Source organism: Solanum lycopersicum, chromosome 9, assembly GCF_036512215.1.
Source record: "Solanum lycopersicum chromosome 9, SLM_r2.1".
Lineage (NCBI taxonomy): Eukaryota > Viridiplantae > Streptophyta > Magnoliopsida > Solanales > Solanaceae > Solanum > Solanum lycopersicum.
Window position 1 is genome coordinate 65,773,642 of NC_090808.1, and position 16,910 is coordinate 65,790,551.

Sequence of the window (16,910 nt, forward strand, 5' to 3'; positions counted from 1 at the left end):
ATAAATGAACCGGAGCAATAATATAAATGAATCAAATGTATAACCTAACGAATCAGATAAATGATGATTAAAAAAAAGATAATATCTCATAAGAAAAACTTTTTCAAAGGAGAATAAAACAGAAAATTAGTTGTGTGGATAGAATTATGTATTTAAAAGGCTGCCATTTTAGTAAGTTCAATGAAAGATTGAACCTTACTTATAATCACTACATGTCCACCACCACACAGAACACAGATTTTAAAAAAGAAGAAAATTATTTTCCAAAGAAAATACAAATGGAAAGAGAAAAAAGAAAATTGAATACTTGATTGATGGTCAGAGTTATGTGTATTAATAAGATATAATACATAATTTGGATAATGTATAAGTACCTCCTCAATTTATGGTTGAAACTACAAAGACACACTTATGTTATACTAAGGTTCTATTATCCCATAAACTTATTTTATTAATAATTTTCTCCCCTTTTTGACCTACGTGACACTATCTCGTTAGTCCAACGGTGGTTGACTTTTTCTTTCAAGTTAGTGCCACATAAGCCGAAAAGGGATAGAAAATTACTTATAAAATAAGTTCAGGAAAGTAATAGGATCTTAATATAGTATAAATGTGTCTCTAAAATTTCGGACATAGATTGAGGGGATAATTGTGCATTTTCCCTACATAATTAGACACTCTAACTTAATTTCAGCTGCCAAATAAATATACTATCTTTGAATATGCACATTAAGAATCACTTTTGAAAATAAATTAGATTTTAGAATTTATATGGTGACTAATACATCAATTATCTAATTATATGTCAAGAGTTAGTAAAAACAAAATTTTTAAAAATAGCAAAGACTTGAAATACATGTAATGAGGTAAAATAGTTGTAATTTACTTATTTTGATTTGAAGCTACATATTAGAAGAGGAGAGAGACGAGCAAGAGTAAGACCTCATTTGTTTGCACTTAATGGAGATCTGAATTTTAATCAATCAGACTTGTAAGAGACTCCTAACAATATTCAGACTCATTTGATAAGTTATTAAATAATAAATCATAGCTTCTCTGCTTTTAGCGTATTTTTTAATCTCATAAGTAAAAATTTTTTTTCTCATTTTTGTCAATCGAACACCATTTTTTCTCAACTGGTAAGTTTTCATAAATCCTTTCAAGGTTTTTTTTTTATATTAATAATTTCTTGTATTGATGTGTGTTAAGACTCAAGAACACTAATGAAATAATATTTTTGGTATATTATTTTTTTATAAGGTTTTTGAATAAAAAAATAATACTACAAATCATAATCAAAAGTAATATATTTTGTCGAAAGGAAAATTTTATGACATTTTATTAATATAATGTTCAATTTCACTTTCACATTCAGATATTGAAAACAAATACATTGATTATTTAGTGTTTAGATTTAAAGACCACATCTTAATATTCAGATGTGTATTCAGATCAAAATACCAAGATCTTAATGCAAATCTTATTATTCAGATGTGTATTCAGATTCATACATTTTAATCTTAACGGAAACAAATGAAGCCTAAGAGAGAAATAAGAGAAGCGAGCAAGCGAGAGGAGAGAGACGAATTGTATTTGTAAATCTCGTATATATGTAACTAATATATAAGTATATGTCATGATTGTTTTTGTATATCTACTTATAATTGTATATGTGTAATTAGTGCATATATATATATATATATATGTGTATGTATGTATGTATGTATATATATATGTATGTATATATATATGTATGTATATATGTATATGTATATATGTATATGTATATATATATGTATTGAATACAATTGTATCAATGTTGTATCAAGTTCAATATTTATATTTATATAATTGATTGTTATCATTTCTAATAATGTTGTATAAATAGAATACATATATATTCGTGTTTTTTTTATCACTGAAGAGAATTTGTATGATTGACACTTATTATTTATGTTTGTATAATTAATTATTTGTATCTACATAACTTATTGTTAACATTTGATTTCTGTACTGATTGTTATAATTTGTATTTTATTGAGAGAGAAAAAGAAGAAGCAGAAAAAGGCGAGAGAGAAGAGAGGGGGCAAGGAAAGGAGAGAAGAGAAAGAAAATAACAATATAATCCTAATTATAGCTACAAATTCTTTGAAACTATAATAATATATCATAAATACATATCACATATTTACCTTAGATAATTTTCTAAAAAAAAAAAAAAGAATACATGAAATACTAAAGCATTTGCATTGGGTCCAAGAACTATTTACAAAGAAAAAACACACATCAATCTTGTCCAAACTCTCTTTCACTTTTCATGATTTTAAACCTTTCATTTTTACTTTTGACCAAATATTGGTAAATATTTGAAGTAAAAGATTAGGATATTAGAAAGATCTTTGTTAAAACATGCTTTACAACTTCCCAATCTTGGGATTTGGGAACACATACTGGTAAATACTCCCTCCGTTTAAGTTAGTGACATTAAAAATTATGGAAAAATAACTTAAATACACAACTATAAGTTTAGTATTCTCTAATTTTCCCTTCTTTTTTTAAATATTACATAATTCCCTTTTTTTTTAATTTTAGTAGAAGTTTATAGATACATAGCATTCTCTCTTCTATAACACACACTTCCCCAATATCATGTCTATTTTTTCTCTACTAAAACACTCAATCTTCTGAATCACTTTTTGAATTTTGAATTATTAATTTTAATTAAAAACTTTTCATAACATTTAATATGAAATTTTGAATTTCAAAATTCAAAATATTTGAAATTTCTGAAAATTGGACCATTGTTCTCTGATTCTTTTTCTTCTTCTTACTCCATCATCCGTCTATAGTTCTTCTTCTTCTTAATCCATCATCTGTTCTTATTTTCTTCTTTTTTTCTTCTTGTTTATTGCTATATTACATCAGCCGTTTCTAGGTCTTCTTTTTCTTCTTACTCCATCATCCGTTCTTTTTTTTTTTATTCATTGTTCTATTACATCATATTAATGGATCCTATTACTAGTAGATGGATTTATGATTCGGACGATGAAAATTGGAAAGAAAATAGAAAAAAATCTTTGCATGATCCTATGAATGTTTGGAAGGATTCAAACAAAGATTTTGGCGAATCATCTAAATCAAAGGTTGACAAAATACACCAAAAAAGAGAAAAGAAGCAGCAACCATTGTTGTTGAAATTAGTAAAAATTTTAGTAAAGGAACCCCATATGTATCATAAATTTTTGAAAATTGTTATCATGTATCAGGCAATAAGTTTAATACATAAGTACTCAGTGTGTTATAGTGTGTTAGTCGATGCATTGATACATGAATTAGATGTGTATCATATGATTTCCTACGTATCAACAGTTTTTGAAAATTGTTATCATGTATCAGTCAAAAAGTTTAATAACTGCGCCATCAAGTGTGCTTGCTGATACATATCGACTCAGTGTGTTATAGTGTTTAGACGATGCATTGATACATGAATTTGATGTGTATCATATGATTTTCTATGTATCACGAGTTTTTGAAAATTGTTATCACGTATCAATCAATAAGTTTAATAACTGCATGTTCATAAAAATGTCTTCAAACTAGATGATATAATCTTGAATTTTCAAAATTTGAAATTGTTATCCAATTACGTGCTGAATTAATGCTTATTAATGAGCTGTTACCGTAATTTAAGCTGATTTAGATAACAAATTTAAATGATCACCTTGTAATCTTAATAGTTTTAAGTTACTGTGTATCATTTACCATGTATCACAACACACTAATGTATCGCGCCACAACAATTTTAAGGAATCATTAGTAAATACTAAATTTGTTTGGACATAATGTAATTATTGTATTACACTATGGGATTCCTTAAATTTATACTAAATAATGCCACATGAAACCGAAGAAATAGACTAAAGCAAAAGGCAAATATATAGCTCCATGAATGATCAGTCACTGGCAATGCCAACAATTAATGTCCAATAACTATCACTTCAAATTATTTTTCTGTTTTCTTTTTCTTTCTATAATTTACACAATAATGCATGCAACTTCATTTTTTCAAAAGAGGGTTGTGGTTTGAATGTGAAATAGGAATGGGCAGACTGAGAAGAAATCATTCAAAAACACAAAAGTCCCATCTATTTTTGTTTATAGTTGGAAGAGGCAACACGAATCTTGAGACTAATCGTACCCCTCCTACTTTTTGTTAACATCACACTAGTAGTTCCATATTTAACATATTATATTGATGAGTTACATGTGAAAAGAGAAATTAAGAGTAATTTAGACACATACTTTTATAATGAAAACATGTTATATGGGAAAATAATGATGTAAACTTAGGCTAGTAGAAATAAAGATTTTCCCCACTACAAATTAATGATACCTTAGTGTTATACAACATGATTTTCCAGTCATTTCCAACTAAAGAAGTTCACCTCGGGATGACTTATATGGTTTGGAGAGTGATCAAATCTATACGAATGAATAAGGATCTATATCACCTCACAATGCTTTTTCAGTTGAGCTTGTGGCATAGAGTTTACCTAGTGCAGTTTACATCCTCTGTGTGGTTAATTTGCATGTAATTACTCGGTGGAAAATTTGCCCAATACACAAAATGCTCACTCGAATGGCAGAGGTTGTAGCGACTGTGATTATCCTTTAGTTCCGCCTAAAGAAATAGATTCTCAATATTATTAGTTTTTCTTTTTTCACAAAGTCAATCAAACCATCGTAGAAACAATTATCGATATTTTTCAAATGAAAAATAGGGATTTGTTAAGTATACTATGGACAAACCTCATAAACTTGATGTGCTCATTCCTTGCATCATCTTATACCAGTCATTTTGCCTTTCTCTTATTCGATTAAAACTAGACCAGAAAAAAATAAAAACATCCCTCTTGTCCTATTGCTTTTGTTTATCAACCTGAAAAACAAGTTGTAATATTTCAAATTTTGCTGCTCATAAAGTTACGTTGTTGTGGTCCAACTTACCATATTTGACTTTGGTATGTAACATTTTATGTAGATTTTGACCTTGAGTTTTAAAAATGAATGGACACAAAACACATTAGGTGAAAAGTTATGACTATTATTCACTCTATGTTGAAAGTAGATTGAATTTCAAAAAGTTCTTCTCCTCACACCTTAAAAAGACTCGTGAGGTTTCAGTCTATAATATGCACGAAATCAAAGAAAAAAATTAAAACTTTTAACTTTCGTAATCTTAAATTAAAAATATATAAAACGTATATCAAATGTCTTTTAACTTTACCGAAACATGTTAAAAGGGAAGAAATGAAACTAAAAGGTTACTAAAAGAAAAGACATTGATTTTTATTGTATAAATTTAACTTAACGTGTGGCAACTTTTTGTCACAAGTATGTTTAGATTATATTCAACTAAGAGAAATGTTTTTTGTGCAATAGATGTAAGTGAATGAATTAATGCATTTGAACATTTGAAATATTCTTTTCTATGTGTTCCACACTCGTATAGTATTTCTATATAATCATGTTTGGTACGTGGAATATATGTATTGTTGTCAGAGTAGAGCCAATATTTTTTTATACCAACCATCTCACTATTCCTAACCCCATGGCCCATGTTCAAAAGATGATAGTGAATTCCTTGTCCCAAAGTTCTAAATCTCGAGGCAATAGTATTATGTCTGTTGTTTTATGGGGGTTGTGTTTTTGGAGATGCATACATACATATATAAACCTTCATATATAGGCTTCACACACACACACATATATATATATATAATTGAATTATAATACATGAATTATTATGTGAAAACTATTAACGTATCGAGTCTATAAGGTAACTTAAGATTATTGTTAACAAAAAAAAAAAGATAACTCTTGTTTGTCTGGTATAAGATAATAGTAAGTTGTGTGATGTATGGTGTGCTCTCGATGACCCTTGAAAATCTAGAAGATCGATTATCGACCATGTTTCATAAAATTTGTTTTCTACCTAATATTTTAATATGATGTCATAATATTTTCAGATAATATAATCACACATTTTGGACGAAGCTAGAAGTTAACCCCTTTTACCAAACCCTAGTTCACATGTCCCTACACACCCATTGGTTCCTCGTGGTCCAAGTGGGGAAGACCATTTGCTTCCTTACGCAAATGTTGGACTCGTACAAGACAGGCACCCCATTTCCATCACACACTACTTATCTTTAGATACCACACGAGTGTTGTCCTTTCATATTTTTACTTTTCTTGGTACTTTTTTTTTTATCGAAGTTCTCGATTAAATTTAGATCCCACATTATAAGACATTTTTAAAGATGATACTTCCAACATAATTTTTTTGAACTCGAATCATCACTCTACTACATTTTATTTAGGTGGTTTCTCTCTTTTACTTTCTTACTTTTTCTTCCCTACACTTTCTTATATTTGACACTTATGGTCCATTAATTTTACTCTATCCATCATTCCTCGTATCATTTTTTCCAATTTTTTTGGTCCAAGAAAGGGAAACAAAGGTCTAAGAGCCTGTTTGGCTCAGCTTAAAAGCTGGTCAAACTGACTTAAAAGCTGGTTTTTGACTTATTTAGCTGTTTGACAATACTCAAAACAGCTTATTTTAAGTTAAAAAAAACTTATTTTAAGCCAAAAGTTAAAAGCTGGGGTAGGGGTGCTTTTTTATTTTTAGCTTATAAGCTGTTTTAAGTTGACCACATTTTTATCTTTTTGTGCTTAATATTTTTATACAATCTTCAAATTACCCATATAACCCTAACATTTCTTTCTTCCATTTATCCCTTTTCACGTTTGACATAACAACTTCAGCGTTTTTATCCAAATGCATAACTGCTTATTTTAAAAATAAGTTTCAGCACTTTTAAAAGTACTTTTTTAAAGCTGCTTTTATTAAGCCCATCCAAACGGGCCCTAAATTTACGGTTGCATGAACAAAAAAAGGACACTCCTTCCTGACCCCCACCCCCCACCCCACACAATACAATCAATCAATCTGAGTTTAGGTCCCATTAAATAGGCTTTTTTTTGCAGAAAATTGGATCCAAACAAAACTAGTCCTTGTCATCTTATTTTCCTTGTACATCAAAAGACACTCTCTCTATATATAATAAATACTCTCTACCTTCTAATTAATGTGGCATAATTTATCTAATTAATACAAAATTTTAAAAAGGAACCAATTTAAGCATTTTGTTTAAAATATTTCTTGACTACAAATTAGTGTATGTTTTGATTTTTAAAAAGATTAGTTCAATAAAAGAAATAAAAAAATTTCATACGAATTGTATCAAGTCAGCAGAATCAAATAATACAAAATAGAGGGAGTATATGTTGAATTCTTCATATGTTTAATTCTATATATATATATATATATATTGGTTTCCTCCCATGAAAATTCTCATTACATTTTTGAGGTGTTAGAAATCTGAATTTTGCGGTATCAAATTGTATATTAAGACAAAGAATATTAAAATTAAAAAGAAAAGTTCAAAATATTTTATTCTTCTTTTTTTCTTAGCTAAATGAGGAAAATTGAATTGGTTTTACTTTTTATTTTCTTTACTAAAAAGCACATGATTGATGGTAGCCTAAAGAAAAGCAAACGTATATAGGCATTCTAGTAGATCAAACATGGCCTATGAATAAATATGTTGTACATTATTGAATTTTGTAACCTCGTGTGACATCATTGAAACTTTGAGTAACTTTTCTATTTGTAGTTATTGTATTTTTTGAAAATACGAAATGAAAAATATATATATACTCCAAAATAACTCCACTATATATTTGCTAACATTGGAATTTAGTTATTCTACTTATAGCATCAATCAAATGTTTGTACATGATGTTTTATTTACTTCCTATGTCTTCTTCGACTCCACTAACTTGTTCCAAAATAATTGTTAATTTAGAACTTTAAGATTAAAGTTAAAATAATTATTCATTCTGTTTCAATTTCTTATATCTTATTATCGCTTTTTTGTAAAAGTAAAATTTTGATATACGGGTCATAAAAAATGAAACGAGGAGTAATAAGAGAGATAAAATAAACTTGTTTTTTTTTCATCTGATATTCAGTATTTGTATTAGAGTTAACTATTCTGAATTCGCTCTCCATTCGAAAGAAATAACTATCTAAAATTCAAATCTGAAACATCTGATTAAAAAAGGAACAATTTCATCTACCGTATCAGTAAAAAGGGTAAAAGAAGGTTGAGAAAGAAAGATGAGTGTAGTTTTGTCTCTCTATCATGATTTATCTCATTTTAATAAATGGCAATAGTCTTATTAGGGTGTTGTGTCTTTGACTTGGACTGACACCTTCACCTCCCTCTTTCATTTCATTGAATATCATCAACAATAATAATAGAATCCATCTATCCCCACACCCAACCTTCAACAACCATTCTCTTCAATTCTTCTTCTTCTTTCTTGTTTCCTCTCTTTAATTGCACATTAATTACCTCTCTCACACACACACACTATATACCTTCATTTTGGTGTGCAATGGGTGGCATATTACACCATAATTTCTCTTTTGCAAAAATAGCCACTTTAACTTTCCTTTTGCTTACTCCACTTGTTTCTGCTTTTCGGATAAATCCCACTAAAACACTTGGTAAGTCAATTCACTTTTGCCTCATTCTTTTTATCGTAGTTTAAGTTAGCGTTTGATTATATATTTTGCATCAAATAAGATGCATGTTGGCAAATACAACTTTTAGTTTTTGTATTTTAGCATTCAAAATTTATGGATAAATGGGAGCTTAATTAATACCGTGTGAAGATGTTTTTGTTGATGAATTATGATAATACTTTAATGCACGATTATGTATAATGTTTATGCTTAATCATTCTAGATAACGCTTACATCCTTTTTATTACACGCTCGCACATAGTTGGCCTTTTTAATCGACTAGTTGTAAATTCTGCATTTTTTTCCTTATTTTCAAAACTTATTTTAGAGTACTGTCTTTAGTTACTGGTTCACTTTTAAATTAACATATTAATTGAGAAAATTATTGTATACATAGTGAATATATCATTTTACTCCTATTGATTATGAAGTGATGAATTAAATTTTATTTTTTCAAGATATTTTAAATTTTAAAAATAATTAATTGAGGATATAACAAGTAAATTAGACAATAGATAGGCAATTAATAAAAACAAATGGAAGGCACTTGTTTAATTTGTACCTTATTTAAAAACTTTTTTTCCGATTAATTTAGATTTACGTGTGGTATGTGTGTGGTTTTCGGAAACACCTATACTGTTTATGTTGAATAGTGTAATTTTTCTTAAGTGATTCAAAATTTATTAGTTTGATTAATTTAAATTTACGCAAAGTTAATTACGTGTGTGTTTTTGTGAATCATAGGTGGTAGTGAGTCAGATATAATTGAACGAGTTGTGAGTCAGAGAAAACTGAGTGGACCGGGTTCATCACCACCCACCTGCAGATCCAAATGTGGAAAATGTTCGCCGTGTAAACCGGTTCGGGTTTCGATTCAACCGGGTTTTAGTTTCACTTTAGAGTACTACCCTGAAGCGTGGAGGTGCAAGTGTGGAAATAATCTATTCATGCCTTAGAAAAATATCAATTAAATAGTTAGTACATTACTTTTTCTTTTTACTTTTGTATTTAATTGTTTTTATTTTTAACTATGTACTAGTAGTTAATTAATCATTCTATAATTATCTGAATTAGACTCTTTTTTTTTTTTTAATTGTAGAGTAATTTGTAAAGTTAAATTTTTGCACAGTGAAAAGATAAAAAAAGGAAAAGTGGAAAAAAGTATTTTGTTGTCTAGTTGTACCACTGATTCTTCCTCTTTTTCATGCGAAACACAGAACATTGGAAATACAATTTTAATATTTTGAGATTGGAGACAAGTGAGGGCACGGAAAATAAATTATTTTGCGATTAGTTATTTATTTTTGTCTATTTATTTTTTTAATTAATTTTTAAAATTAAATATAATTATATTAATTTATTATTTAAAACAAAAAAACAGATATTTAAAATGATACAAAAAAATATTATAAAGTTTGATTTATATATATATATATACATAGTAAATCACCAAAATGATATATTATTAAATTGATAAACAATTAACTTTACATTTATTGTTTTACTCTTGATAAGGAGCCTTAATATTCAGATCAAACAAATATTATGACATGATAACACTTTCGTTGAATTGATATTGATTAATTTTCCCACTAATAAGTTTATTGAGTCTCACAATTTGCTCTATTTTCTCTATTTTTCATTTATAATGTAATGCTTTTTTTTTATGATATGAACTTTTGTCTCTAAACACTCTAGTGTCATTAATTTTTTTTTAATGTTAGGTAGGAAAGACGAACAGGTAGAAAAAATCAAGCTAAACCCATACATTTAAGTTTTCTTATACTGAATCTCCGTTTCTATTGAAAATAACGTCGAGTCGAATTTAATTGAGATAAAAGGAGTACTATTTCTTGATATATGAATTCTAGTGAATATTAATTAGAAAATGGTAATTCTAGTACATGCCTAAATATTTAAAATTTTGTCAAAATAAAATAGATATTTAACTAAGAATATTGTTTTTTCCCTACTCAATAAAAATTTCAGAATGATGCATGAGTGTTGAAATGAATCAATGAGAGAGTATGGGCCTACATGTGTCATTTGTGGGCCATTGGGCTGGGCTCAGTTAGATAGGCCTCATTTAATGCTGAGTCAGAGTTGCAGATGGGCCGTGTGTCTCTACTGGAGAAAGCCTGCTGCAATACACTGTAAATTGAAATATAATACTGTCAAATCTCATTTACCCCACCCAATTACTGAAACCTCACACGTGCACCTTTTCTTTCTTTTTATCTGACTTTTTAAGTTTGCATTGGTGTTTCGACTATTTTTGAGTGATGTAATTGTGTTAACGCTTTCAATCTAATTCTTTTTATAGTCAAGATTAAACATTTTTCAACAAAAACGATTCGAATTTAATATTATTTGATTAAAATTTAATAATTAAAGGATACTTACTACTCCCGTACGACATGATTGGTTATAGCATATCATTTGGTGAAATATTCAGATTCACAAAATGAATGTATGGTGTAAAATGTAAATCTCCATCCAATTGTAGATATTTGATTAAACCATGAGAAACAGACAAACAAACTTTCGCCACATAAATTTAAATGAAATTCCCTGTGTACACGTGGCATTCCATCAAAATTAGTTTTACTTTATAATATAAAGTTTATATTGAAGTCCATGTGACCAAAGAATTAGCATTATCAGCAAAAATGGCAATCGAGGTGAGTTTCCAATAATTATTTTTTCAAAATTTTCATATCTTCCGTTAAACTAAAACACTTAATTTATTCTAATAAATTATTGATTAATTGATTTGTGTTTAAGTGTAGGCATGGTTTATGGATGAAAATTCAGAAGATCAGCGGCTACCGCACCAGAAGAACCCACCGGAGTTTGTTTCAGTGGAGAAATTAGCAGTAATCGGAGTTTTATACTGGAAATTGAACCCTAATGATTACGAGAACGATGAAGAATTGAAAAAAATTCGTCAAAGTAGAGGCTACAGCTACATGGTAATTCTGTTATGCTGTTAATTTTCTTTCAATTTATTGATTTTGCTTTAATTTGCTTGATAAATGGAAAATTTGCACCTTTTAGGGTTTTTAGTAGTTTATCTTTAATCTGAATATTGGGGGTTCCGTAGAACTTAAAAACTTAGGTTGAAATTCTATATATATTTGTTCTGAAATAACTTGAACATGTTCATACAATAAAATTCAGAACTCATAATTTCAAAATTTTGAATTTGCTCGAGACATCTGGTTAAGGGCGAAGAGACTTTACTTACTTACTTGGAGGTACATTATTTGAGATGAGTGTTGCTTTTGATTTACTTAATGGAATGGAAGAGCCACTTTGAGGTTCCCTCTGAAATGAGGAATGTAAATGGAGCCATTACGAAGGAAGGTTTGAGCTCAAATTGGTCCTGGGTTGGGAACGGGAATTGAACTCTATGAGATCGTATATCATGTGTACCTTTTTTGTTTATCTTGAATTGCAGAGAGCCTGTGAAATTATGATGTGGAGTAGTAATTAACCTAAGGTTTTTCCCAACTACACATTCCTATAATATGAACTAAAGTCTGTGGATCAATTTGCTTTTGGGTTAATATTTGATTCTTTCCAAGTTTGTGTGAACCTGTCTTCCAAATTCTAAGAAGCACAAAAATGAGTTTGTAGTGATTAGGCATAATGTGAAGCTATTGTAACAAGGTTTGTGACTACCTCGCAGCAATTTGTCGGTTTTTCTACTTTATATTTCTTGATTGGTAAGTTTTAGACATTATTTCCGAGATAAGACTGATGGTAAATATAGAATTGCCATTATCGTAGCACGTTAAACATGTGCAAACTATACATCAGCTTTATAAGTGTGTTTTTTCAGCACACATGGTCATCTCGTATTCTTTGTAGCTCACAATTTACTCCACACAACACCACACAAAATCAAAATTTGCAACTTCATTCTATTAGTCTAATGACTTAAAATGTAGTTAGCGCTGTGATCTGTGTGATTATTCACTATATGTTTAAAACACTGTTTCATTTACCATCCATTCATAATGAGCTGCACCATCATTTTCTTAATCCTTACATGTTTTCTCTTTGAAGGACTTGCTGGATTTGTGCCCTGAGAAGGTGGATAACTATGAGCAGAAGTTGAAAAATTTCTATACAGAGCACATACACGCAGATGAGGAGATACGTTACTGTCTGGAAGGGAGTGGATATTTTGATGTGAGAGACAAGGATGATCGCTGGATTCGCATCTGGATGAAGGCCGGTGATATGATTGTCTTGCCTGCTGGGATTTACCACCGGTTCACCCTAGATACTGATAACTATGTCAAGGTGTGTTGAACTTCGAGTTCCTCTTTTACGAAGCATAGAATAATAACTTTCCTACTTACCAGTAACTCGAACAAAGATCATAGAATAGTAGCGGAAAATTACATCTCAAATATCTAGAGAGCATTTCAAACTTGGTACATAATTGATAACCTAAAATTAGTAATTCAATGACCTCTGTTCGTGTACTTGGTACATATTGTTAACAAGCCTTAGGGAATGGACTATAGTTCAAGCTCTATGCACATCATTGGTGACTCATCTATGTAACTTACAAATTTGAAAGGTAAATAATATGATATGTGATTGTTGTTTACGTGATGTTAACTATGCCTTACATTTTGATGATTTTGTCGTGCAGTTGATGAGGTTGTTTGTGGGAGAGCCGGTGTGGACGCCTTACAATCGACCACAAGAAGATCATCCAGCAAGGAAGGAGTACATCAAGAGTGTTACTGAAAGAGTAGGAGTGCCTCTTACAGCACACTAAGACATATTTGAGCTTTGCAAACCTGAGAGTGAGGCAAATTATTGAAACTTGGTAATAAATTTTGCTGCTGTGCTGCATATTAATTTGTTGTATGTTTGTATAGAATATCTTGTGTATATCTTTGGGTTATGGCTATGTAAAATGAAGCTCCTGTATTTGGATATCAAAGAGTCTTTAAGACTAGTTGCAACTTTATCTATAGATGGCCGGTCACATGCATATCTTCTATTCCTAGTCTTGGTGGACAGAGTTACCTGATAACTATTGTGGCAGGTGGCATGTATCTCATGGATTTAGTTAAGATACGTGAAAGCTGATTCAGACATTATTTGAAATACAAATATTTTATAGCACTCAAGTTGATACATACTTTGCAATAACAAAGTTCAAATTGCACGTGAACAACTAATTATATCAATAAGATATATGCACAAAATTATTATTACAATGACTCTAAACCTTGAAGACCTTTCATGAATTGTTTACAATTAGTACTTTACTAGTGAAACTATTCGCGCTTTGCGCGATTACATGAAATATTTATAAGATAATAATATGAAATATATAATATTTAGGTTAGTATCGAATATATAGATAATATTTATATTTCTCCTTGTCTGCGATATTATAGACTTTTTAAAAACATATAAAATATATTTATTTGTTCTGTATATGCATATATTAGAACAAAATATTCACCGTGGTGAAGTAAATGGAATAAGGGATAATATGTTGAAATAACAATATATTGGTATTAGGTTGAAAATATTTTAGATGTTTTAATTTTCTCTATCTTTTCTAGGAGTAGTGATGTTCTATCTAAACTCTGATTTCGTCAAAATAAAATTATTTTATTTTATTTTGTTATTACATTTGCTTATTATAATTTTTTAAACATTATTTAAATACTTGTAAGATTTTCGAAAAATGAAGCATATAAAGTCATGATTCATTTTTAATATTAAACTTTACAAGTAAGATGAAGAGACATGAGTTATAAATAATTCAAATGTATAATTTTATTAGCCACTAAATGTATTACTAATTATGTATTGATTTTATTTGTAAAATAAAAAAATAAAAATAAGGTGTGAAAATACAAAAAATGAACAGAGAAAATATAATAATTGGTGACTACATAAAAATTATAAATACATTTCAAAGCAAAAAGAACAACGACAGATTGTTACATACGCAAAAAATGACATCATGAAAATAATAATATATTTTTCAATTACTTTTTATAATTTATAATAAAAGTGAAACTAATCATCATAAATTTTTTTGTTGTTAAAATGAAATAATTATATTTATATTTTTTCATAACAAAGAGAAAATAGAATACTAAAGGATCAAATGATTAGTATTGACAATATAATACATTTAGCTAAATTATTTACAAAAATTAAAACTTTAAAAACTCTAGCAAAAGTAATTAAGCTGTTAATATGTCACGATCCAAATCGGGCCGCGACTGGCACCCACACTTACCCTCCTATGTGAGTGAACCAACCAATCTAAGCCTTAACATTTCAATATAATATCAACAGAAAGTAATGCGGAAGACTTAAACTCATTAATAAAATCAATAACTATTATTATCCCCAAAATCTGGAAGTCATCACCACAAGAACATCTATGATCAAAGTACTAAACTAAGAGTATACTAAAAAGCTAAAACAAATAAAAGCTAGTCCATGCCGGAAGTTCAAGGCATCAAGACATGAAGGAGAAGATCCAGTCCAAGCTAGAAGCGTTAGCTCACCCTGAAGATCCGGTGTGATGAAGACTGGCTAGAATTACTGTTGAGTTGAAGACGACGGCACGTTTGCTGCACTCCACAAATAACAAGAAGAAAAACATAAAAGTAGGGATCAGTACAAAACACGGGTACTGAGTAGATATCATCGGCCAACTCAAAATAGAAAACAATATATATCAAGTAATATCATAAAATCAACTATGATACTCAACATGTAGCAACAGCAAGTACTATATCATTAACAATTACCGTCAAGTTCACACATGAGGACTCAAGCCTCAATACCATACTCATTTGGGAATTATGTACATTAGATTGAGTATATTAACATCTTTCAAGATTCATTCTCTTTATTTCTCTTGTGTCGGTACGTGACACTCCGCTCCCTCATATTCATTAATCCTCTTGTGTCGGTACGTGACACTCCGATCCCCTAAATCTACGTGTCGGTTCGTGACACTCGATCCCCTAAATCTACGTGTCGGTTCGTGACACCCGATCCCCTAAATCTACGTGTCGGTTCGTGACACCCGATCCCCTAATTCTACGTGTCGGTTCGTGACACCCGATCCCCTAAATCTACGTGTCGGTTTGTGACAGCCGATCCCCTAATTCTACGTATCGGTTCGTGACACCCGATCCCCTAATCTCATTCTATCAACTCATCAAGTCTTCTCCCTTACCAAGGCATCATCAATCTCATTACTTTAGTTCATCAAGCCTTCTCCCTTACCAAGGCATCATCATTAAAAAGAGATTAGGTTTTTATCAAGATTTGGGATTCAATAACTTCATCATGCTTAATATAATCACAATTATATAATCACGTTCATGCATGCATACAATAAGCACATAGCAGGGTTTACAATACTATCAATACATATCATTCTCTATTAAGAGTTTACTATGAAAGCATGAAAACCATAATCTACCTCCACCGAAGATTCGTGATCAAGCAAGCAATTTCCCAAGCTTTGTGTTTTTCCTCTCGTTCGATCCTCTCTCTCGTTCAACTTTCTCTCTCTTTCTCTTGTTCTTTCTATTTTCTTTATTCAAACCCTCTTTCTTTTACCCTAATTAGTATATAATTAAGAATAAAAGGTGGCAATAATGACCCACTAATTAACTTAAGGTTACCTCTTTTAACCCCCAAGTAATTAGACTTATTAACATTAACCCTCTAACTTTATAATTAAAGTAGGAATAGTCCAAAACGTCCCTTAAAACGTGTAAAGAAATCCGACCCAGACTGGGATTTCGCAGTCTGTGACGGCCCGTCGCGCCTGCGACGGTCCGTCCTGCTGCCCGTCACAGAGTTCAGAGACTCAATTTCTCTGAAGAGTCTGTGACGGTCCATCACACCTGTGACGGTCCGTCTTGCCATTCCGTCACGAAGTTCAGAGAGTCGATTTTCAGTACCCAATTTCAGATTTTCTAAGTGTTTTGAAACGAGACCCTGCGACGGTCCGTCGTGCCCATGACGGTCCGTCGTGGGGTCCGTCGCTTCTGCCAGTTTTTCCAGAATTGAAGTGTACTGCTCAAAACGACTAAACAGGTCGTTACAATAGATACCAATTTACCCATCGTTCGTCCCCGAACGATCACAAGAAGGAAAACAAGGGCGAAAAGGAGTACCTGAATCTGTAAACAGATGTGGGTATTTTTCTCGCATATCAGCCTCCTTCTCCCAA

General features: G+C 30.3%; 2 protein-coding genes across 3 annotated transcripts; both read left to right on the forward strand.

The window, feature by feature from the left end:
* Window positions 1–6,268: 6,268 nt before the first annotated feature.
* LOC104649377 (EPIDERMAL PATTERNING FACTOR-like protein 4) lies at window positions 6,269–9,841 on the forward strand. The gene is made up of 2 exons (XM_010328389.4): window positions 6,269–8,641; window positions 9,404–9,841. The coding sequence occupies exons 1-2, from the start codon at window positions 8,530–8,532 to the stop codon at window positions 9,613–9,615; spliced, it is 324 nt and encodes a 107-aa protein (XP_010326691.2). The 5' UTR covers window positions 6,269–8,529; the 3' UTR covers window positions 9,616–9,841.
* A 1,459-nt stretch (window positions 9,842–11,300) lies between these two features.
* Window positions 11,301–13,810, forward strand: LOC101255136 (1,2-dihydroxy-3-keto-5-methylthiopentene dioxygenase 1). 2 transcript variants are annotated; one of them, NM_001320796.1, is given in 5 exon segments: window positions 11,301–11,340; window positions 11,444–11,445; window positions 11,448–11,631; window positions 12,731–12,970; window positions 13,329–13,810. In NM_001320796.1, coding segments are annotated over 5 exon segments (567 nt in total). In that variant the 5' UTR covers window positions 11,301–11,328; the 3' UTR covers window positions 13,458–13,810.
* The last annotated feature ends 3,100 nt before the right edge of the window (window positions 13,811–16,910 follow it).